This window comes from Podarcis raffonei, chromosome 1, assembly GCF_027172205.1.
Source record: "Podarcis raffonei isolate rPodRaf1 chromosome 1, rPodRaf1.pri, whole genome shotgun sequence".
Taxonomy (NCBI): Eukaryota; Metazoa; Chordata; class Lepidosauria; order Squamata; family Lacertidae; genus Podarcis; species Podarcis raffonei.
Window position 1 is genome coordinate 110,217,392 of NC_070602.1, and position 24,139 is coordinate 110,241,530.

Consider the following 24,139-nt stretch of genomic DNA (forward strand, 5'->3'; position numbering starts at 1 on the left):
GATGGGAGATATGGGGAAATCAGTGGGAATCAATAGTATGAGACTATCCTGCAACAACTGAAAGCTGTTACCACATTGACACAGGTTGCACTCAACACACGTGCAAACGTGTTACCCCAGAGATGTGGTATTTCAAGCTCTCGGGTGCAGAGTCATGGCACACCTTATGAAAGTTGAACCATGTTTTTATTACTTGGATGGAGGCATGTGGATTAGCAAGAACCATTAAGTCCCAGTTAGGGTTCAAAAGGGACGCGGCTGGCGCTGTGGGTTAAACCACAGAGCCTAGGACTTGCCAATCAGAAGGTCGGCAGTTCGAATCTCCACGACGGGGCGAGCTCCCGTTGCTCGGTCCCTGCTCCTGCCAACCTAGCAGTTCAAAAGCATGTCAAAGTGCAAGTAGATAAATAGGTACCACTCCGGCGGGAAGGTAAATGGCGTTTCCGTGCGCTGCTCTGGTTCACCAGAAGCAGCTTAGTCATGCTGGCCACATGACCTGGAAGCTGTACGCCGGCTCCCTCGGCCAATAAAGCGAGATGAGCACCGCAACCCCAGAGTCGGCCGCGACTGGACCTAATGGTCAGGGGTCCCTTTACCTTTACCTTTAGGGTTCAAAATAAATTTGTTAGGGATTACAGACACCAAAATGGCACAAGAGAGAACAATGGTTGCACAGGTTGAATCCCCAGAGTGGGATAATTACAGAAAGTGACTTGATTAGTTTAAACAATACATAGACTGTACAAATTCGGCATTGCCTGGACCAACAGCTTATCCTGGACCTATTTTTCTATGACACAGAAAAAAGATGGAGGAGCAGGGGGATATTACTGTTGCCATAGAAGAGGTATGGGGAAACTTTGGGCATCCAGATGTTGTTGAGCAACAGTGCCCGCTATCCCTGCTTTCTGGGGCTGATAGTTGTAATTCTGTAACATCTGGAAGGCCACAGGTTCCCCATGCCTGCCATATAAGGAGCAGTGAGTGATGCTGCAGATCTGGTAGGTGGCACTGGAGGCCTGCAGGTGCACCAGAGAAAGCATGAATGGAAATGATGGGTTTGAGCCGCACAAGGAAACACAGTGAACTCTGGGAAATGGAGCAGATAGAGAGAGATCTGTTTTGGAGGATCCCAGGGATGTTCAGTGCACTTGTCTCCTAATGAAACTTGGAAGGTGCAGGTCCCCAGTGGATGCAGCGGGGAGGAAGGAAATGCAGTTTGGTATAGTGGTTAGGTGCCAGACTAGGACCTGGAAGACCAAGGTTCAAATTTCCACTCACCTATGAAGCTCAATTGTTCTTTATTTATTATTTAAACTTGGCTACTGCTTTTTCTACATAAATGTGCCCCAACAAACGACAGAATAGTATAGAAATGAAATACTAAACAGGAATACATATCAAAACATTAGTATACCAAGCAGTCTAGTACCGGTGCATTGCAATTGTAATGGCATAACATTGTGGATATGTGCATGCAACACACATTTTGTAAACATATTACAAAATAATCAACAATAGTTTAATATGCTCAGTATCTTAACACTCGGTTTGCATATTTGCTAACTTTTGTTTGGATTTTATATCTTGATATAAAGAATGACAACATCCCTGCTCTCTCAGTATTCAGGTTACCATAAAGTTCTATTGCAATCCATGAAGTCAATGATAAGTATGCAAAAGGAAGTCTTATTTCACATCCTGAAACACAAAACTGAAGAGAATGTCTGGGGCAGAAATTCAAAGTCAGTGTTTTACTTTTTACCTCAGGACTCTTCTCTTGTTTCGTTCATCAGCAGCTCTAGACTGAGCCAAGCTCATGAATAAACCCATCTCATTATTCAAATTGATGACTACATATCAGGCGTCTCGGGCTGTTTCTGCTTTAATAAATGAAGGCAGGAGGTTTCAGACACGGCTTTGTGTTGCGGTAGAAATGGACGCAGCAGTACTTTTTCAGGTGTGCTCCAACATAGGAAAACAGGGAATGAGCAACACAAGTAGACTTTGCTGTAACTTGTATGAGTGACTGAGCTCTTAGAATTGAATTCTAGCTAAGGGTCACTAACCAAACCAGTATAAATTAATTCTGCTTGTTTATTTGAATTGTAAAGTCCATGTGCATGGTGCACTGCAAGGATAGTGTGCAACCCTGTGCTTTTGGCCTACAGGGTTACACCTGAGAGACCCACTTCAAGTCCCCAGTTGGCAATGACAGTGGCATGGGAAGCACAAAATTGTTAGGGGGCACAAAATTTCAACAGCCAGTGCTGCCTCAATACAGCTGTGCACTTCCGTTGCTGGGCTCCACTGAAAACGGCTTCTCCATGAGAACCTCTCTAGATAAGGGAACAACTCTTATTTTCTTATCTTTGTGGCTGTGGTCTTCTGGGCGGATGCCATTAGGCAGTTGACTGCGCATACCAGTGGCGTAGCGTGGGTTGTCAGCACCCGGGGCAAGGCAAGTAATTTGCGCCCCCTAACCCGTGGATTTGCGCCCCCTAACCCGTGAATTTGCGCCCCCTAACCCTAACCCCCAGATGTTGCGCCCGGTGCGGCCGGCCCCCCCTGCACCCCCCACGCTACGCCACTGGCGCATACGTACTCTGTCCGTTTCCCTCCCTCCCACTCACCTCCTGCGTGGCCTCAGGAGCTGGCAACCCACGGTATGCCACTGACCAACAGAGTTCACTGGACTACAATGGGTTGAGTGCAGTCTTCTCAGCCTGACCACAATTCACAGGACAGTTACGAAGGTACTAAGGGGAGGGCGTGTAAGCCGCTCTGAGCTCCTTTAAGGAATGGTGGACAGGCGAATGGTAACCTTGCTTCTTGATATCTCATAGGCATTTGATACCATTAACCATGGTATCCCCCTGGACTGGCTTTGGGAAATGGGGACTAGGCACCCCGTACTACAGTGGCTCCAATCCTACCTTAAGGAGAATGCCTTTTAACCCAGCGGCTATGTTATGAGGGTGCCACAGGGAACTCTCTTTGGTGCTATCTCATATTGACATGAAGCCATCAGGAGTGGTCATTAGGAGTTTCGGGGTGAGGCACCATCCATATGCTGAGGACCCTTGGCTCTATTTCTCTGTAACATCTGTATCAGGAGAGAACGTGCAGTCCCTGGACTGTTGCCCAGACTTAGTGGTGAAATGGATAAGGAAGAACAAGCTGCACTTGAATCCTAGCAAGATGGAGTCACTGGGGGTGAGCCGTCCCTGTATCTGAGAAATTGGTCAGTTGCCTGCTCTGGGTGGGGTTGCACTTCCCCTGAAGGAGCAGGTTCACAGTTTGAGGGTGCTTCCGGATTTGGCTCTGTCCCCGGAAGCTCAGGTGGCGTCTGTGGCTAGAAATGCCTTTTACAGGCACTGCTGGACCGGGAAAGGCTTGCCGCAGTAGTTCATGCATTGGTTGCTTCAAGACTGGATTACTGCAATGAACTCTATGTGGGGCTTCCCTCACGCTTGATCCAGAAGCTGCGGCCGATGCAGAATGCTGACTGGTGTGAGGCCTTGTCAGCATATAACACCTGTGCTCAGAGATCTGCACTGGTTGCTGATTTGCTGTCAGGCCAAGTTCAAGGTGTTGCAATTAACATATAAAGTGTTTTACAACTGGGGACCAGTTTAGCTAGGAGATTGCCTTGCCCTACGTGTGCCCACTCGACCACATGCTCCACTCACAGTGGTCAAGATCAGGATCTCTTTGTCTCTCATTCACTTTGTAAGAGCCATTTATGTAACTCAGAGCTTTCCAAACTGTGTGTCACAATATTTTAGTGTGTTGGCTGCAGTGTGTACGAATGCTCTCCATGCGAATGCTCTCCACGCTCCTTCTGGGGCTGAAAAGGGGTTAGTTTAACCTCCGGTTTGCTAGTAAAACTGAATTACTGTGTCATGAAATGATGCATGTCTAAACAGTTCGTCACTGACATGAAAAGTTTAGAAAGCTCTGATGTTAATAATAACAATAATTATAATTTTAGTATTTATACCCCTTGGTTCCCCTAGCCACTCTTATCACCAGAATATTTGGCTCCTAGTCACAGCTTGCAAAGAGAGACTCAGAACCATAAGGGTAAAAGTTGCCATCCTACTTAAGTGTGCCAAGGCCACAACTCCAATTGGAAAAGCTGGGTAATATTGCGATCTGGGTAAGCCCAAACTAGCTGGATTGCATGTATGTGTTTACTCTTTGCAATAAGGTACACATGAAATGTAAATAACTTAATTCAAGCGGAACAGAGCTAAATGTACTCTTACTCTTTTTGAGCGCTAGCATACAGATTCAAACGTCATGTTTGTTCAAGGAATCACTGCGGTTATAAGGTTGCTCAGGACTTTCCTCCCTGCATAGGCTAAACTTGTGGAGGAGGAAATGGGACCTCTGAGCTGCTGGCCCTGCTCCCAGGGTCAAGATGACGTGTGCAAAGAGGTGATTGTGTACAGGTGTCACCCTAATCCTTTGCAGACGTCATCTGTCTGTCTGTGCGGAAGCTGCGGGGAAGACGAGTGAAAATGGCAGTGGGTGCCATCCTCGCTAGAACTCCGTTCCGGCACCTCTCAGGTGGGCGCCATTGCCATTCTAAGAGAATGAGAGAGGTGTTCATGGTGGGTTCCGGCATCTCTTTTACTAGAAAGACAGCACCGCTCCTGTCCCACTTCAGTGTTTAGCTTACAGGTAGATGGAGCTCCTAAATGGGTCAGAAGTTTCTCTGCCATCAGAAAATATGTGGCTTAATTTATTCTTGCAGTGCACCTTTTTCACCTTGGGGAAACGGCCTCCACTTTGTAAGCAATGGATGAGTTGATGTTTCTAAGAGATCTCTTTAAAAATGCATGGCTTAAACAGTCCCTGCTTAATGTTATGCCTCTGTGCAGTGCCTCTTTGATTATTAATATCTGTCGATTCCATAGCAGGCAATTATTTCTGGAAGCAGCGGGTAGACAACCATCTGCTATGTGTAGAAAATGAAAAGTCTATGACACAGCCATACCCAGGCCATTCTGCACCAAAGGGTTGATTGAAAAGGTAGTTTATATGTTGTAGCCTTATAGCAGAGAACATGTGGCCCTCCAGATGTGGTTGGACTACAGTTCCCATCATCCTTGACCACTGGCCATCCTAGCTGGGGCTGATGAGAGCTGGAATTGGAGTCCAACAATGTGAGGAAGGCCGCAGGTTTCCCCTCTGCTGCCTTATAGGATCGTATGTATTTGCTTCTACTTTAAATGGCTTCAACAGAGCTTTCATGTCTCTATGCTAAGCATACTTTATTCCAGGAGCAAAGTAAAAGGTAAAGGTAAAGGTACCCCTGCCAGTACGGGCCAGTTGTGTCCGACTCTAGGGTTGTGCGCCCATCTCACTCAAGAGGCCGGGGGCCAGCGCTGTCCGAAGACACTTCCGGGTCACGTGGCCAGCGTGACGAAGCTGCTCTGGCAAGCCAGCACCAGCGCAGCACACAGAAACGCCGTTTACCTTCCCGCTATAAAGCGGTACCTATTTATCTACTTGCACTTAAGTGTGCTTTTGAACTGCTAGGTGGGCAGGAGCTGGGACCGAAGGATGGGAGCTCACCCCGCCGCAGGGATTCGAACCGCCAACCATACGATCAGCAAGTCCTAGGCGCTGAGGTTTTACCCACAGTGCCACCCGCGTCCCTGGGCTTCAGCAGAGCTTTTATGTCTCTATGCTAAGCATACTTTATTCCAGGAGCAAAGTACCAAGTGCAAATTACATGTTCATCTTTCCCACTTCCTGGGACAGATATTTTGTGTTTTGGCATGTTTCTGTGATGGAAGTAAATTCACTTGGTGTTGACGATTCGGTGCCGTTACCTGTCAATCAATGTTACCGGAATTCATGGCGCCGGTTCCTGCTCACGTCTTGTTAATAGGAAACATCGGCTCCACTGAATTCGACAGAAAGTAAGGCTCAGACCCATAACAGCATCATATGTAACTCTAGAAATGATAATTGGCCGACCACAGTGGCCTCCTGTGGCAGGATACTGAATTTGCTTGGAGTATGCTACTTCTAACATAAGCTAGTAAAGTGCCCAGGCTTAAGTTATGGCAGCTACACAATTCATACGGCAAATGTGGAAAGGTTTGATGATACACATTTTTTTATACATGCCTCTTTAAACACTATGTGCACACATCTGAGAACCCTGATTGGGCCAGGGACTTCAGACTTGCGTGTACAGATGCTTTTAGGATGCATGAATATGTATCTGCGTCAGCTGCACCTCAAGGCAGTAGGTTAGCCTAGGAGATGCATGTCAGGCTGCAAGGCTTCAGGGGTTGACCTGTGGCACCCTGTGCAATGCCAAAATTTGCACCACCACCCCGCCTCACTTGCATACAATCCTGGCCCCAAAGGCAAACTAACCACGTGCTCCAGCGCTTATATTGACCCTGATTGGCATTTTCAGAAATTTGTTGGCCGTAGTCCCTGACAAATGCAAGTTGCCTGGAGTACTCCCCGCCACTTGGCAGCCCCTTAGATTTATTAGTAATAGGGATCTGTCTTCAGCTGCCCTTTCTTTCTCATCAGCAGCACCATCCCGCACAGTCCAGTCTAAATCATTAAGTCTCCCAGGTGTCCCAATTCCAGTTATCAGGACTCCAGTCACCGGACTTAATGAGATTTCTGTGAGGGTCAGGCATGCCACCAGTGGCGTATATTTAGGGGAACAGTTAGGGCCAGAGGCTCCAGCTGAGAGGGCAATGGGGGGGGGACATGAAGTGCACATGACGTCCTGACATTGCGCACGTGAGCATTGCGCCTTCCTCCCTAAGCTGGGCAGAAGCTTCCCTGCCTTTGAGAAGAAAGTGCCAGGCCTCTGACAGGATGTTGGAGCCCTCTTGCCTCCTTCCCAAATTTACTGGGAACATTTAGGGGACTAGACTTGTCCCCCTAGCCCACTGACCGCACACCACTGAATGCAACCCCTTTTAACCTGTCTGCAATGTCCTAACACAGCAAACGGGGTAACAGCCCTTTTACCTGCTAAATCCTCTTTGCCCTGCACACCTCCCAACGCCTAACACAGCAGCACCTGCTGTTCTTTTAAAGCACTTATTTCATCAGTTTGCCAGCATACTTTCTTCTGAGGAGCTCCCAGCTGTTTCCCTGTACCACAGAGTGCCATGAGCAGGACCTGTCCTAGCCCTGTCACTGCTTTCTGCCAGCCTCCCAGTATCTGCATGTATTAAAGGTAAAGGGACCCCTGACCATTAGGTCCAGTGGTGGCCGACTCTGCAGTTGCGGCGCTCATCTCGCTTTATTGGCCGAGGGAGCCGGCGTACAGCTTCCGGGTCATGTGGCCAGCATGACTAAGCCGCTTCTGGCAAACCAGAGCAGCGCACGGAAACGGCGTTTACCTTCCCGCTGGAGCGGTACCTATTTATCTACTTGCACTTTTACGTGCTTTCAAACTGCTAGGTTGGCAGGAGCAGGGACCGAGCAACGGGAGCTCGCCCCGTCGTGGATATTCGAACTGCCGACCTTCTGATCAGCAAGTCCTAGGCTCTGTGGTTTAACCCACAGCGCCACCCTCAATTTCAGCCAAATCTCATGACGCTGGCAGAGTCAATGGTGCCCAGACACCTGTGCTGAGCCAACCAGCTCAGTGTTTTGTTGAGTAGACTTCTTCCCCTACCAGGGCAAATAATAATATAATTGTATCCCGCCCATCTGACTGGATTGCCTCAGCCACTCTGGGTGGCTTCCAACAAATATAAAAGCATAATAAAACATCAAACCTTAGAAACTTCCCTATACAGGGGTGCCTTCAGATGTCTTCTAAAAATTGTATAGTCGTTTATCTGTTCGACATCTGATGGAAAGGCGTTCCACAGGGTGGGTACCACTATGGAGAAGGCTCTCTGCCTGGTTCCCTGTAATTTCACTTCCCGCAGTGAGGGAGCTGCCAGAAGGCCCTTGGAGGTGGACCTTAGTGTCCAGTGTGAACAATAGGAGTGGAGACACTCCTTCAAGTATACTGGGCCAAGGCCGGTTAGGGCTTTAAAGGTCAGCACCTACACTTTGAATTGTGCTCGGAAACATCCTGGGAGTCAATGTAAATCCTTTAGGACGGGTGTTATATGGTACCAGCGGCTGCTCCCAGTAACCAGTCTAGCTGACACATTCTGGATTGGTTGTAGTTTCCAAGTCAACTTCAAAGGTAGCTCCATCTACAGAGCACATTGCAGTAGTCCAAACAGGATATAACCAGCACATGTACAGCTCTTTTGGACTCAATGGCAATAACAGCTCAGGTGGAGGGAAGTTCAGTGTTCTTATTAATTAATAGTGCAGGCAAAGCAGTGAAATAGTCTTTAAGCAAAATAGCACAGCATGAACAAGTTAAACTACTTCACCATTCTATTATCAGGAGCTCCAGCAAACAATAACAAAAGAGACTCCAGCTGGCTAATATGCAGAGCACTCTTGCTCGGAACCACATCGAAACTTAGGAGTTAGATGCCATCTGAGAAATTTATTTGCTCTAGACCTTTGGTGGCTGCATGCTGGCTGACCTAATATCTCAGTTCCTCCCACCTGGTAAGCTAAGCCGATATACAGGGGCCAACTCCGTTTATCAACCCTGCAGTGCACTATTGCCTGCCTTCATTTGACCCCCCACTCAGCCTTCATTTGACCCACAAGTGGATCTTCCCACATCCTGCTGCCACTTATCCCTGGAGCCCAAACAGTAAACTAAACCCAAAATCCTTCCCAGTCTCAAAGGTGCCAATAACCAGTGAGAGGAAAATTGTACAAACCAATACCTATCTCAAAATACAGGTTTCCCCTACATAGGGATAAAAATCTGTCTGTCTGTCTGTCTGTCTGGGTTGGGGAGAGGGTACACAAAAATTCAGGGAAAAGATTTTTGATAAATCACAACTACAGAATAATTCCACAGACTGGATGATGCTCAGTTAGCCCAGCAGTGGGCAGACTTCTCAAGCAGAAATATTTTTCCTACCAAAGGATTTTCTTAAAAGTGGTTCAACATTTACTTGCCATTGCCATGTACATCTGCTGGAAAAGAAGGTGCTGGGACTGGAATACCCCGTTTCACAGAAGACTCTGTAAGGATCAAATACAACTTTTTAAAAAAGGTGTCAAAGGGAAGGTAGTTCTCTCCCCGCCCCTTTCAGTTGTATATTTGTGCTGAGAGAGTAAGGCGACACACATGAGATAATTTTACTTCAGGATTTGGGCAGTAATAGAGACAAGAAAACATTACTGAGTGGAAATAAATGTATTACTGTTTCAAAATCTTTCTATATATCAGCAAGATTTCTCAGTGAAAGTGGTGGGTGATATTACGTCCTCAGTACTCAAAATAGGAGGGAAGTGGCAGTTTTATCTGAGAGCCCCTTCATCAACCCCTCCAATTTTGGTAAAGTAAGTTTCTTCTTGTAGCCTTCTAAAACTAGTAACTACCTATGGGGTCATCACAAAAAGTTAGGGGCTAGTCCCCTTCCTCCCTTTCAGACCCTCCCAGTGTCCCTTTTTTCCAGGGGCAGACCGAATTTACAGAAGCCACTACAGTCTCTAATTTGATCCTGGAATGGCCTGCCCCATATAGGGAAATTTTTTAAAAAATGTTTTATTATGCTTTTATATATGTTGGAAGCTGCCCAGAGTGGCTGCTGCAGCCCAGTCAGATGGGCAGGGTATAAATAATAAAATTGTTGTTGTTATGGAATAGGATGTCCCTATTTTTACTGGAGGAAAGTTGGAACGGATGTTCTTTGCTTTGAGGCCTGAGAGTCCCTAGCAAATATCTCCCCCAAATTTTGCAGCTATCTCTAGTTTTTGCTTTTTCAACCTGGGTTTTTTTGTATTTGTTCATGATTTCTTAATAATGCTGTGAGTTTATTAATGCTTTATTGATAAGTTTTCATATTTCATTGTCAGGAGTGAAGTTATGGTTGCCCAATGTTCTGAAAATTTGAATCTTGAAAAGCCTTTCAAAAGTTGCAGAATTTGCTAGATGACTTCTTTGCTATGTGAACATGTTTATATTAACTGTTTGAAAACTGGCTGGATTTGCATAGGTCGCTTCATGTGAATAAAAAAGTGAGATTTTTGTTCATATAACAAATAAAACATCCAACAACATTACTCTCTTCCAACTACACCCCATTCAATCACAACCCGTCACTGCTTCCTCAAACAAACTGAAAAATAATTGGCCCCGTCTTCAGCAACCCATATTTCCATTAGTTTGTCATTTTAAAAAAGTTTTTTTTAAAAAAGTTAAAGTTATCAGCGTTTTATCGCAAATGCCTCCTAATACACACATTTTTCTATAGTTTTGCCTCATAAGATTTTTCGCAAATCATCTTTCCCTAATGCATTTCTGTGTGCTTTTTTCACTCATATATCTGGTTCCATACAAACTTCACCCTAGTATATGAATTTCTGTACACACTGCATGGCTAAAGAGCTGCATTGCAGAATTCTTATAGTGAGCGAAATTTGAAAGATGACTAAGCTTTGGTTTGTATGCTGTTTCGGAAGTGTGAATTAGGTAGGCTTACATTTAAATGTAAACTGAGTTGAATATCTCAAGTCTGGACTCAGTGGTGTAGTTGAGCAACCACCTGGGGACAGGCCCCCGTGAGCAAACCAAGGAACCTCACAGATTTATTTTATTTTATTTTATTTTGTAAAACAGCTGTTCAGCATGATAAAAACATCTACAAATTACAGTTTAGCCTTCATCTGTATTCAGAATTTCATTTTCCCCTTTGAACTCAGACAAAAGGCAGGATTGAAGGAAAGCGATGCAAGCAGCCACGACAGTAAAACAAAAAAGTTCCCACACGGCAGCTATTAACAGGATGCAGTTTAATATCTGTATCCATGGGCAACTGCGAAGTTAGGGACCGCCAACCTCAAAAACATTGGTCATGATCTCTGAGGCAAGCAACAGTGAAATTATCGCTATTATTTTCGTTTCACAATGCAAAATATTCCAACAAAATTGATTCGTTGGCAGAATGACTCGCATTTGTTGTGCATTTCAAAATGGAATAACCTTTTTTTTCATATTCAAATGTGTCCCCTGCTGTCAGAGGTTGAACGACAGTCACTTTGGAAGCACAAAGCAACACGTCAAGTCTGAGCAATTGCACCCGTTATGTTAAGGATTTTGACCTTGCCGTCACAAATTTACATTCATAGTTTGTGCCTCAGGTAATGCAAAACAATGGACGCTCATGTAGGCAGCATGCCAGTCCGTTATTATAAAAAAAAAGGACAATGATTTTAGCAGTTTGGGATCCATGCCAAATCAGTCTTATTTCATTCCAGCGCATGCTAAAACAACAAGCCCTGTTTGTGATTTTAACAGATTTTGTTGCAAGGGTTGAAAAAAATGTGTGCAGGGTGGGTTGTTGTTTTTTTATTTTAAAAAAGAGTTCTCTCCTTACTTGTCATTTTGAAGGACAACAGAACTCTCAGATGTTATACTTAGCTCCTGGTAGCACATCTAAAGCAGGATTCATCGTTTAGCAGCAGGGCACATATATTGCAACTACAGAATAGGTCCAGGCAGGGAAAGATTAGTGCTGCATCTTAAAACATCTACTATATCTCTGAAGAGGACTTACTCTGTTTCTGGTCATTTGCAACAGGTCATGTGGTCTCCGGAAGGGGCTACATAGTGCTCTTTGTATCATAAGATGCATTCACCCACACCACGACACCCAAATAAGCATTGCTATGCAGATGCAGAAGGCTGCTTCTGTGCACTGAACAGCAAGCCCCATAACTGGAAAACATGTTTTGCATGTAGTAGTTCCAAGATTTAATTTCTGGCAGCAATGAGCAGTCCTAAATTAAACTCTATGGAGGCCCCTAGGCAGTCAAAATTGGGCTGGGGGGGGCGCACCTCGCACTGTGATGCTTTCAGGCATCTAGTTGGCCACTGTGAGAACAGGATGCTGGCCTTTTCTTAGGTTCTTAAGGTAGGAAACATAAACTTGTTGCAGAGGAGAGACAAGAACAAGCATTAGGCAGCATAATTATAAATGCACCAGATCTTCCACACCCAGGATGTGTCCCCCTCAGGAGGAGGAAATGCAAGAGGCAGTGTTAATGGCCGCCTACAGCACAGCTTCTGTTCCTGAGAGGAATGTGTTCATGTGGGCAGCATTGCCGCTCATCTTCCCCATCCGTGAGCAGAGAATCCGAGTGAACTGCAACATTTTGATGCGCACCCTGGCTTCTGGCAAGTTCAGCAAGACCTGGGGCACTCTTGTATACTGGTTGCCACTTGGCTCCCTTCTCCCCATAGGGAGTGGGGGAGAAACTGATTTGGAACACTTGGCTCCTATCACGTTTGGCAAGAACCATGGTTCTTGAGGCACTGGTGTGGGGCAGGAGGCGGCAACTCCTGTTTCGTCTCAGGTGGTGAAATGGGATGTGCCGCCCCTGTGCACCAGTAGCTTTCAGGGGAAAGAGTGAGAAAAAAGAGGCAATGTTGCCATCCAAATATCCTCCCATGCTCGTGCTTCAGGTTCTCCCCCATGTTCTTTTTTTTTTATAAAGATATTTATTAAGTTTCCAATTTTATACAAACAAAAAGAAAAAAGCAAAAAAGTTTAAAAACACATACAGTTCACAATACTTAATTTTCAATGACATATTTCCCTGACCTCCTCATACCTCCCCTTCTTGAATTCCAATTCAAATTATTTACTCAGCAAATCCTTATCTCAAAACATTGCAGCTGGAAACCCCTTAATTTCAATCCAACATCATTCAACATTCTTTAATTTTACAATATTTCTGTAAATAGTCCTTAAATTTCTTCCAGTCTTCTTCCGCCGACTCTTCTCCCTGGTCACGGATTCTGCCAGTCATTTCTGCCAATCCCATACAGTCGATCATCTTCATCTGCCATTCTTCCAGAGTGGGTAAATCTTGCGTCTTCCAATACTTTGCAATAAGTATTCTTGCTGCTGTTGTAGCATACATAAAGAAAGTTCTATCCTTTTTTAACACCAACTGGCCGACCATGCCCAAGAGAAAGGCCTCTGGTTTCTTCAAGAAGGTATATTTAAATACCTTTTTCAATTCATTATATATCATTTCCCAGAAAGCCTTAATCTTAGGGCACGTCCACCAAAGGTGAAAGAATGTACCTTCGGTTTCCTTACATTTCCAACATTTATTGTCGGGCAAATGATAGATTTTTGCAAGCTTGACTGGGGTCATGTACCACCTGTATATCATTTTCATAATATTCTCTCTTAAGGCATTACATGCCGTAAACTTCATACCTGTGGTCCATAACTGTTCCCAGTCAGCAAACATAATATTATGTCCAACATCTTGTGCCCATTTAATCATAGCAGATTTAACCGTCTCATCCTGAGTATTCCATTTCAACAGCAAATTATACATTTTTGACAAAGTCTTAGTTTTGGGTTCTAACAGTTCTGTTTCCAATTTAGATTTTTCCACCTGGAAGCCAACTTTCTTATCCAAATTGTAAGCCTCCATTATCTGATAATAATGAAGCCAGTCTCGCACTTTATCTTTTAATTTCTCAAAACTCTGCAATTTCAATTTGTCAGGTTCTCCCCCATGTTCTTCTAGCCTAACTCTTGTGGCAGTGGCACATCTTGAGTTCTGTGGATCCCTATAGTTCATAAACAAGTGGCTTTTGAGAAGAGAATGGTGCCCTGAGTGTGCACTGTTAAATTCTTTGTGTACACTGAAATGGAATAAAAGTCACCAAGTTATTATTTTCCTTTTGGAGAGTTGTGAAAACCCAACTTGGATGGGCATTTCTTATATTGAGAAGGAAAATATGGCGGTCCATGGGATTTTGTGGAATTTGATCATGTCAAAAAGTGCACATTCCTGGGGAAATCTGGAGTTCTGAAGCAGCAATGCAGGGTGGGAGGAGAAAAGTAGAAATTATTACCCCTGGAGTGGGACCATGACGTAGTATAACTCATACACTCCTACTAGGAAGGCTCTTTAGGGAGGACAGTGTTTCAAATCACTTTCATGTTCCCTTCCTCAGGGCTCCCAGTGGTGGCCTAAGGAGGACTTTCTTTCTTTCTTGATCAGAATATTTATACACCACTATTCATAAAATATATCACAGCCTGCCTAACCTACCTTGTGGGGTTGTTGAGAGGATAAAATTGGGAGGCCAGAACTACTGAGCTCCTCAGCTGGAAAGGTTGTGCACATAAACATAGTAAGGAGAAGATCTGTCTTCTGTTCCATGGGTGTGCTTGTTTCTTCTCTCTTCCCCCTCATTATTACGTTTTCCCTTTTGTTTTTCTGCTTTACGGATGATAAGTCTGAGACCAGGAATGGGCGTAGCCAGAATTAATCTTGAGAGGGGGCAGAATACCCACCTGTCATCTTCCTCCATCTGGTTCTATCTAGCGGATTCAGAATGAAATGTTTCAACAACACTTGTTTTAAAAATAATAATTTATTTAGACCCTGCTCATCTGGCTGGGTTTCCCCAGCCACTCTGGGCAGCTCCCAACAGAATATTAAAAACACAATAAAATATAAAACACCAAACATTAAATTACTGTTTTAAATTACTGGGGTTGCCAACTTTTTTGCCCTGTGGGGCTCCTGCACTTGTACTACGTAGCAATAACAAAATAAAATAAAGTAATCTGTCACTGAGGATCCCAACACACACACACACACCCTACATCCCAAGTAAACTTCTCGCAATCCTTAGGGTTTGAAAAAAATATCTTTTAGTTAAAATCTGACTGCTGGCACTAGTAAACTTGTTGCCTCAGGGTCAAGCAATGTGAATCTTTGCTTGTGTAGATTATTTAAAACCATTTATAAACCACTCAGTACTTTTAAAGAGTACACTGTGTACAATGTAAAAGATAATATCAATAAAACAAAAGTACAATGCAAAACCAGTAAAACAGAAGCATAGAAGCATGTTAAAACCAATAAAAGTGGGATTTCAGGGAATTCAAACAAATAAGCACAGGGTCCAAAGGCGGAGCCATGATTTATGTCAGCGGGCGGCAGGACACTAACCTGTCATCATCCTCTGTCTGGCTCTAGCAGATTCAGAATGAAATGTCTCAGGAACACTTGCTTTAAATTGCTTTCTTTTGACCCAAAGTGCTCAGGAAAATCTGTCAAAATCTTCAGTCATTTGCAAACTAGGAAGCTAAAGAAAAAATTAACAACAGGGAGTACCTTTCGTGCTATTATCGAGTATATTTTGGAAAATTACCAAAAAAAAACCCCACCATTTTTATCTTATTCTTTAAAAAAATCTAAACCAGAACAAATTTTCTTGGATTTGCTGAGAACCTTTCAGCACTTCCTTCTCCAATTCCTCTTTTTCCCGATGCAGTTTTTCTGTGCACACTCAGTAAGCATACCCACATACTTCCCCCAACATTTGGGGTGTTCTGCACCTGACAACAACAGCAAATAGGTTCGTTCTTATCGAGAATCAAATAAATAAACAAAAAATCTCTCCTAGCCGAACGGTCTGTGAGTATAGAGATAAGATAGATAGAGATGAATATGGAGAGAGAGAGAGAAGAGAAGCCTAGCACCAAATTGCTGCCTTTAAACCAGGCGCCAAGCAGACCCAGCAGCGACAGGCAAGACTCGGACGCCGTCGGGCGCGCGAGGGTTTGCGCGCATCCCGCTGCCTGACGCCCCTGCAAGCCAATCAGAGGGCGCGTCCCTGAAGCATCTTGTGACAGGCAGAGGCGGCCTTCCCTCCCTCTCCTCGCCCCGAGCGAGAGAAGCTGCGAGGCTGGGCGGGCCCAGCTCGGCCACTGCTCAGGGCGGTGTTTCGAGAGCGGCGTCAGCGACCGCGGTTTGTCGCCGCTCCAGGGTTCAGGAGCTTATTTAAGCCGGCCACGCGCACACACACGAGCACAGGCGCGCGCGCGCGACGCAGGCAGCTGCTGAGCATCCTTAGCATCAGCAGCATCGGGCAGCCAGGGAGCCGGTGGGGGAGCAGCAGCAGCAGCAGCAGCAGCCCGAGCCAGACAAAGCAAAGATGGCAGGGATCCTCGCTTGGTTCTGGAACGAGAGGTTCTGGCTGCCGCACAATGTCACCTGGGCGGATCTGAAGAGCACCGAGGAAGCCACCTTCCCTCAAGTGGAGGACCTCTACCTGGCCTTCCCCCTGGCCTTCTGCATCTTCATGATCCGCATGGTTTTCGAAAGGTGAGGCTGGGATCTGGGATCTGGATGCTGCTCTCTCTCTCTTCTCTCTCTCCAGCCCCACAAGCCCCCCCCCCCAGGGAAAGGGCTGCCCTCTTCTACTTCTTCCCATAGGCAAACAAGCTCCCAACTCGCTCGTGTGGGGCTTGTTTTATTTGGGCCCCTGGGGTCTCTCCGCCTCTGGAGATGTTGGCTCTGGGGGTGGTGAGGGGGCTTTGCAGTTCGTAGGCAGACAGCGTCATGAGGGGGGATTATAGGGGGTGTACGGATCAAACTTCTCTGAAGAATAAGAGGTGTGTGTGTGTGGGTCTCCAGCATTGGTCCAATGTTAGCAGCATGGGTCCAGTGCTGCCACACTGACTTAAAAAAACCAAAACCATGCCCACTCAAAAGGCAAGGAGGCATTTTATTTTGATTAGAGAGGCTCTTCCAGCTAAGCTTTAGATCACCTTCCTTGTCGCTCCTTCCCTCAGATGCTATCAATGCAGATGGTTTTGTGGTGGGCAATGTGCCTGTGTGATGGCATTCAAGGCAAAAAATCATTGATAAATGACCAGCAGGCTTGCTAGTATCGGATTGGGGGGGGACTATGTGCTTGACCCTGCTGAAAAATCCAGTGTTGTTGCTGTTTTTGAAAATGGGAACTCCACATTGATGGTTCCACCAACTTCCTTGAAATAGGCTAATCGCCTCATTTCTAAAATGAGGAAAGCAGGGTTCAGGCAAGTCTGCCTGGAGCCCAGGCCTCAGACCTGTAAACTGCTGTCTAATAGCACAGCTGTGAGTAGGTAAGCTGTGAGAAGGAGGTAAAATGCTCCGCACATACCCAGAGGTACACCTCCCTTTTACCTCATGTTCCGGATCTCATGTACGGCATTTTGAACACCTCATGGGTTTATGAGTCCTTGGTCGAAATAATTCTGACAACACTATTCCGTGTGAAACACCTGACTGGAAAAAAAACCCCATTTCTTAAAAAGGTCACTTGTATACTGGTGACATAGCTTGTAGTTTTTTAAGTAAAAGCGAATCAGTGTCATAAAACAGTAAAATATTGTACACTTCATGAATACAATCTGATTATTAATTAAGCTAGGAATCTATCGGTTTTCAGTCCTTTGTTATACCTCCAAAATTATTTGCTCCAGGGAAAAGCCTGGTGGTTAAGTTGACAATCTTTCCTTTATGCTTTCCCTGTTGTTCCGTTGAAGAGCTGTTTCCCTTCATGATAAACACAGGACAACAACACAACAGAAAAGAATCCTTTTTGAAAATGCAGAATAATAACTGCTGTGATAGTTAACTGAGAACACCTCTTAAATTTTAAGATTGGTGTTTATAATGATCTACATAGAATATATCACTTTTCTGAAATACTAACCCAAACTGATCATACACTAAATGTCAGTTAATACAATGTGTGAAGATGTTGTTGGTAAAAATGTCTAGTTTTCCTGGAGGGTCATTTTGAGTACTTCTGCCCTAGCCTTTTTTCCCAAGATGGACAACATTTGTTTACGTGTTTTGTCTCCTGGATTCTAAGGAATATGCTTTCCACACTGTTACATTCCTGCATTTTCCCTGTTGTCCTGCTTTTTAAAAAAAGTTTGTTTTTTTTAAAAAGTGCTGTTTTGTAGTGATTTTTAGACCTATCAAAATAACAGCTCAAAGCTTTCAAATATGACATAGTGCTATTGTTTCTCCTGGTGTAGTGGAGGGCTTGGTGATGTGCCCCTCCCTTTTCTACATTACCTACCTGTCTGTAATTAACTTAATTGTCTCTATCGCTCCATCCTCTGCTGTGGAGTTCTTTAAACTCCTTCTGCGTTTAACCTGTTTGGTAAAGGTGATCTTCTATATGGAATGGAGGCAGGGTAGGGGGAAACAGACCTTATCCACTTCTCTTTTTCATTAACACATTATGGGATGGATGGATGGATGGATGCACGTAAGTCTTGAGAATTTTTAAAAAGAAGGACATACAGAGCAAAAGTTATTGACTGTTGCCTAGGCTGCAAGGACTGTCTTAGCAATGGTAGCCTCAGCAACACAAGCTCTGACTTTCCTCCCTTGGTGTTGCTGGGTAAGTCTGCTCAGTACACCCGTGGTAGGAGTGCATGATGGTGATGCTGCTGCCCATTTCATATTGCCTCTTTTCCTTCCAAGTGTTCTCAGTCTCCATTGCAAGAGACTGGTCCATTTGGATAGGTGAAAATGGAGCTTCCTATCAGTTCAAGAGAGGGGTGCAACTGTTGCTCCCCCCTGCTTGTTGCTGCAGGTTCTTTTTTCCTTGTCATCTCATCTCTTTTATGGGGTGAGCTGCAGCTATGACTGTCCTTCTCAACACTCTTTACTATCAATTGTCCTAAAGCACATACTATTGTCTTGGAGACTCTCTGAAGGAACTTTGGTCTTAAGGATCCTTCTTTTAGGATGACAACACTATAGTTTGAAAACAAAATGAAACCATGCCACCTGGGGTTTAGATAATACTCTAATGCCAAGGAATAGGACTAACACTAGTATGACATTAATCAAATAAAAAATAAACTGGTGTGTTTGTAACACAAAAAACAACTTTGTCAGAAGGTGGCTGTTTCCCATCCACAATATTTTGCTTTTTATTGCTCACAGGTATTCCCTTTCTGGAATGTCACAATTCTGCTCTTCCCTTCTACTTCAAACATCCAATAATCTCTTTTATTCTTCACCAGTAAAGAACAAACACTTTCTTTAACAATGCACATTTTTTAAGAGCCCAGAATTGGATGTACACTGAGCAATTTGATAACCTGATGCTCTGCATATGTTTACCAGGATGCCCAGGCCAAATATTTATTTCTGAATCCTTTATAACTACCCTTTCATTATATAGTGCAATGTCAATATATGGCTTTCACATAGTTCACATTATTGCTTTTTATAAAGAGATAGAAGCTCCCGTTTTCTCCTGCCTAAACTCAGGAAAAACGTATGCAGAATTCTCACATAGGTAAACTACCATAGAGGCAAAATGTAGTACAACAGTTTTTTGATAAAATCAGCTCATAAAATCTTGTACTCCACTGAGTTATGGAGGATGGGTTTAGTTACTTGCAGTTACACTTGAATCTCCGCATAATTGGTTTTTTTTTTCCCCCAGGAACTGGGAGAAGAGAGCACTCCTTGGGTTGCCTTGTGTGCCTGAGAGCCTTTCAATGGAAACATGGTGCTCTGAGGCCCCATAGGCAATGGACTGAGGAAGTGGAACATAGGAAGGGTGGAGAATGAGATTTTTGGTGAAAGGGCTTGGGAGAGGGGGAAACTGAGGAGAGAACAGCTTCAAGGTGCTTAAAGGGAAGCAACAGAGTTTGGTCAAGAGAGAGTGACTTAAAGAAGGGGCACAAAGTAGGCCGTCCCCTGTCAAGCTGGAATTGGAGGGAACAGTTTGTAAGGATTTGAAGGGAATAATGGGTGGTAGAAAAATTGGAGTTGAAGAAAGAAGTCAATGGAAAAGTAGGACTAGGGGAAACCATGTGGCCTAGAGATGGGTTGTTCTGTACTGTTGGCAGGGTGACAGAGGAGGCCAGGGATACATAAGTATGCTAGGTTTAGAGTCTCTTGACTCCGAGGTGTCAGTATCATGGCAGTATAGGGAGCTGGCAACCTCAGAAGGACAAGGGAGGGGTGTGATGCAGTAGGTAATGTAGTTTATTTGAACTAACTAGCCAATTCTAAGACTGCTGACTTCCAGGAATGTCTTCGAAAAGTGGTATAAAGTCAAAGTAAAAATGTTGTGAGTCCTCTGCCCATTATTGTCATGGCTTCTCCCCACAAAATCCCGCAAAGGAAATATGGGTCTCTAACAGACTTTTCAGACTCTCACAACTCTAATCCCCAGAGTTCCTTGAGGGAAACAAATCCACCAGTGTCCATAGAGATTTGGCCCCAATACGTTCATTACATGTGATGCACAAATGCATGTCAGCCATCTCTCGTTCCCTGTTATTTTGATTTTACTTTTAAATGAGAAGCAGCTTGGGTAGATGGGAATTCTGAATAGACACACAGAAGGTGGAAAGGTGTGTTGAACCCCCTTTGTCTACAGCTTCTTCACACCCATGCTTTTCAGATCTTTCCACCGTGCCCCCCCATCCCCTGGGCAAGAGTTTGCCCTCTAAAATAAACATTTGGAACTTATGAATTAGGAAAGACAATGGACTCAGCTACATTAGTCAAAAAACTGTGTTTTGAATGCATTATAAACATGCACCAGATGGCACTGGAGAGTAAAAAAGAAATCTATGTGATTTTCCATAATGTTTTTTTCCTTTTGTTATAACGATTAAATTTCTTTCTTGTTTATAGTATTTTTTCTGTGTGTGTGTAGATCCACCCCAGCAAAACTGTTTGGAAGTTGTGCTCAAAATGTTGTTTGGGGTCCTGATCTGGTTTTTTTGGGGGGGTGGGGGAACAAACCATTGTTTGCTGGGTTTGGAAGAGAGAGAGAAAGCTTGCATAAAAAGCCCATATAGATTTATTTATGCAAATAGATTCTTATCCTGCTATTCCATGACAAAGGCAACATAGAAATTCAATTTAGAACAATAAAACATACCAACAAAAAAACCCCCTAAGGTAATTAAGTGAAATACTGTATTGATTTAAAGCAGATTAGTTACAATTAAATACCTAGGTAAACAGGATGGCCTTATCCTGGCGTAAAAAAAAGATAGTAATGACAGTACAAATTGAATTGTGGAGAGGGAATTCTACCTTTGGGGCTCCTACAGAAAAGGTGGGGACACCTGGAAAACTTGCTAGTCAAGGTAATATGGGAGAATGTGTTCCTCTTGTTAACCTTGACCCCATACTGTGACTCTATAGGTTAAAACCAGCCCTTTGCATTGTTCCTCAGACAAACTGGGTGCATGTGACGATCTTGTAAGTTTGCTAGTGAAATAGTTTCACCAAGAAGAGTCTAGTTAACTGCCTGGCTGCCACATTCTGGATCGCTAAAGTTTCCAAACGCTTTCCAGAGGCAGTCCTTCGTATGCAGAGGATCATTTCACTACACTTTTAATTACGCTTGTTGTATTATCCTAGACACAGCATAGACAAAGCAAGCTATTCTGAAGTGCTAAATAACACGGAGATAAAAATGAGCGCTCTAATCTGGCTCTCTCTGGGCTGGTAAACCTGTGTCTGGCCTGTTCTCTCTTCAGACTCCTCTCAAGACATACGAGTGTGCTTTTTGTTTATGTACAGGGGAGCATTCAGCCCCATGGGCTCCCCCCTTGGTCTGAAGGGGTAGTTTTACCACTTCCGTGTGAACTAGGCTTAAATATTGATTTTAAATAAGCTGATAGACTGCTGAGGGAATACAGGGGACTACATCACTTCAGGTTGTCGAATAGGCCTCAAAGCAGGTGCCAAACTTTACCTCGTTGACAAAGTCTTATTTAACAGACCCTTTTAATGGGATCCTGGAGTCTGCTTATTAACTGACCCTATAAGAATATTCCACAAGTTACTTAAGCGGGTTTTGTCTCCTTAATTTTGCCTCAGAGTCCTTTCAGAATGTGGCTTTCTGTGAATGGTACTTTCTAAATAATATTCTTAGGTTCAACCTTTCCTCCTTTAAAGGATACTTAAGTGTCTTAAGACAGTGGGTTTTTATTTTGTAGGGTAAGTTAGGAAAGTAATCGTGTTAACTTACTTGCTTTTATCAGAAGCAATTTTTTTTCCTTACGGAGTCATGTTTGCATTCTTTTTACATATAAACGCTTAACCAAAATTTCAGGATGATGGTTTGACATTGGTTTCAGGTCATGGCTTGTCCTGAAGTGGGTAACCAAAGCTTCCCTGATAGAAACTATGGTTAATTGTGAAGACTTTGTCATTGCACCCAGGTGAGCCACAAAGGGAGAAGTGAAGGGCCTATAGGCCAAGGGCTAATTTATATCTCAACTTGTTAAACCAAGGTAAAGGTAAAGGTACCCCTGACCGTTAGGTCCAGTCATGGATGACTCTGGGGTTGTGCACTCATCTCGCTCTATAGGCCGAGTGAGCCAGCGTTTGTCCGCAGACAGTTTTTCCAGGTCATGTGGCCAGCATTACTGAGTCACTTCTGGAGAAACCAGAGCAGTGCACGGAAACGCCGTTTACCTTCCTGCTGGAGTGGTTCCTATTTATCTACTTGAACTTTGACGTGCTTTCAAACTGCTAGGTTGGCAAGAGCTAGGACCGAACAACGGGAGCTCACCCCATCGTGGGGATTCAAACCACCAACCTTCTGATCGGCAAAGCCCTAGGCTCTGTGGTTTAGACCACAGCGCCTCCAAGATAGGTTCATTCAAACTTGTGCCAATTGTTTCTTTTGAAAATGCCTTGCTAATACTGTAATGAAAATTGAAGACTGAAGGTGCATATGCAAGACAAGGTGTCCATTTTCAGTGTTTTCAGCTGGTTCGCAGACTGGGGCATACAAAAGGCTCACTTGTATCTCTGCTTATTACGCTGAGATATGTCTGTCGCTCACTTTTATAGTTAATACAGTTGTATATCAGTTGACATTTATTCACTGATTATAATCTAACTGCAACAGCTAGCAATCTAATGAGAATGATTGTTTCTTTGCAGTCCTATGTATGATTTCTTGGATGCAAGTTTCATTGAATGTAGTAAGCAGGCGTAGAATCAGACTCCGTGTGGCTTTACACAAAGATTTAATAATGTCTGTCCAAAGACACATGACGTACAATACACTTGACAACCTGCTTTGAGGATTAGAATTTCTTACTCTCTATTTGCAAGTCTCCTTTTGACCTAGAAATGGATACAGCTTCTAATTGTGCTAATCTCACCCTATTTAGCAGGGTGTCTTCATAACCACCTCAGATTTCAGTATTATTCACCATAGTATTCCATTCAGTATTCTGCTTTTCATCTTTCCTCAGTTACTTAAATCACTTAATGCAAATGTAGTAGGAACACAAAGTTGTAGCCATTTTGACAGAAAGTACACTCCTACATCTTAAGTAACTCTCTATCCATGTTTGTTCCAAAGTCCTGCTGAGTTCAGTGAGGCTGGCTCCAAAGTTAACATACAGAGGATTGTACCATTAGTCATTTTGTCAAGAACTCGCCTCTGCTTTCTATATGGAAGTGCCAGTATTACATCTCTCAATTACAACACTTCGAGATAATTGCTTTGCACAAATACCTAATTGCATGTGAGAATTGGGTGGAAATAAATTGCTTGGCTTTTTCTGTGGGCTTGCTTGCCTGGAAAAGGGAGTAGAAGCTCTGATAACCTCTTATTCCAGTTTTGCTGAGTTGTCAAGCACAAATTTTGACATCAAACTGTTATGAAACTGTTATCAGTTGTTATGAAGAGATTAGGCACGGGTTAGGACAGGGGTGAGCTCCCGTTGCTCGGTCCCAGCTCCTGCCAACCTAGTTCGAAAGCACGGCAAAAGTGCAAGTAGATAAATAGGTACCACTTCAACGGGAAGGTAAACGGCGTTTCCGTGCGCTGCTCTGGTTTTGGTGTTCCGTTGCGCCAGAAGCTGGCCACATGACTCGGAAAAACTGTCTGTGGACAAACGTCAGCTCCCTCGGCCAGTAAAGCGAGATGAGTGCCGCAAGCCCAGAGTGGACTGTGACTGGGCTTAACTGTCAGGGGTCCTTTACCTTTACCTTTAGGGACAGGGTAATACCAGATTCAAATCCCCACTCGGACTTCCGGAGGCGGCGCAAAACCGTGATGGCGGACCTCTTCGAGCTCTGAAGAGGGGCACCGCAGAAAAGGGTTGCTCGCGACGGCGCAGCGGCAACCCATCAAGATAAACCACGGGCAGAGTGAGTCCGTGGCCGTGGGACCCGGCGGGCACCTGGAGCGACCCCGAAATCACAAAAGGAA

At 44.3% G+C, this 24,139-nt stretch overlaps 1 protein-coding gene across 2 annotated transcripts in view; it reads left to right on the forward strand.

The window, feature by feature from the left end:
- The first annotated feature begins 15,778 nt into the window (after positions 1-15,778).
- CERS6 (ceramide synthase 6) overlaps positions 15,779-24,139 on the forward strand; it is an 84,648-nt gene continuing 76,287 nt past the window's right edge. The window contains exon 1 of one of the 2 annotated variants that reach the window (XM_053408869.1): positions 15,779-16,239. In XM_053408869.1, coding sequence (XP_053264844.1) covers positions 16,070-16,239 — 170 coding nt within the window. In that variant the 5' untranslated portion in view covers positions 15,779-16,069. The remainder of the gene's footprint in view (positions 16,240-24,139) is intronic. The other variant, XM_053408880.1, reaches the window with a different exon arrangement.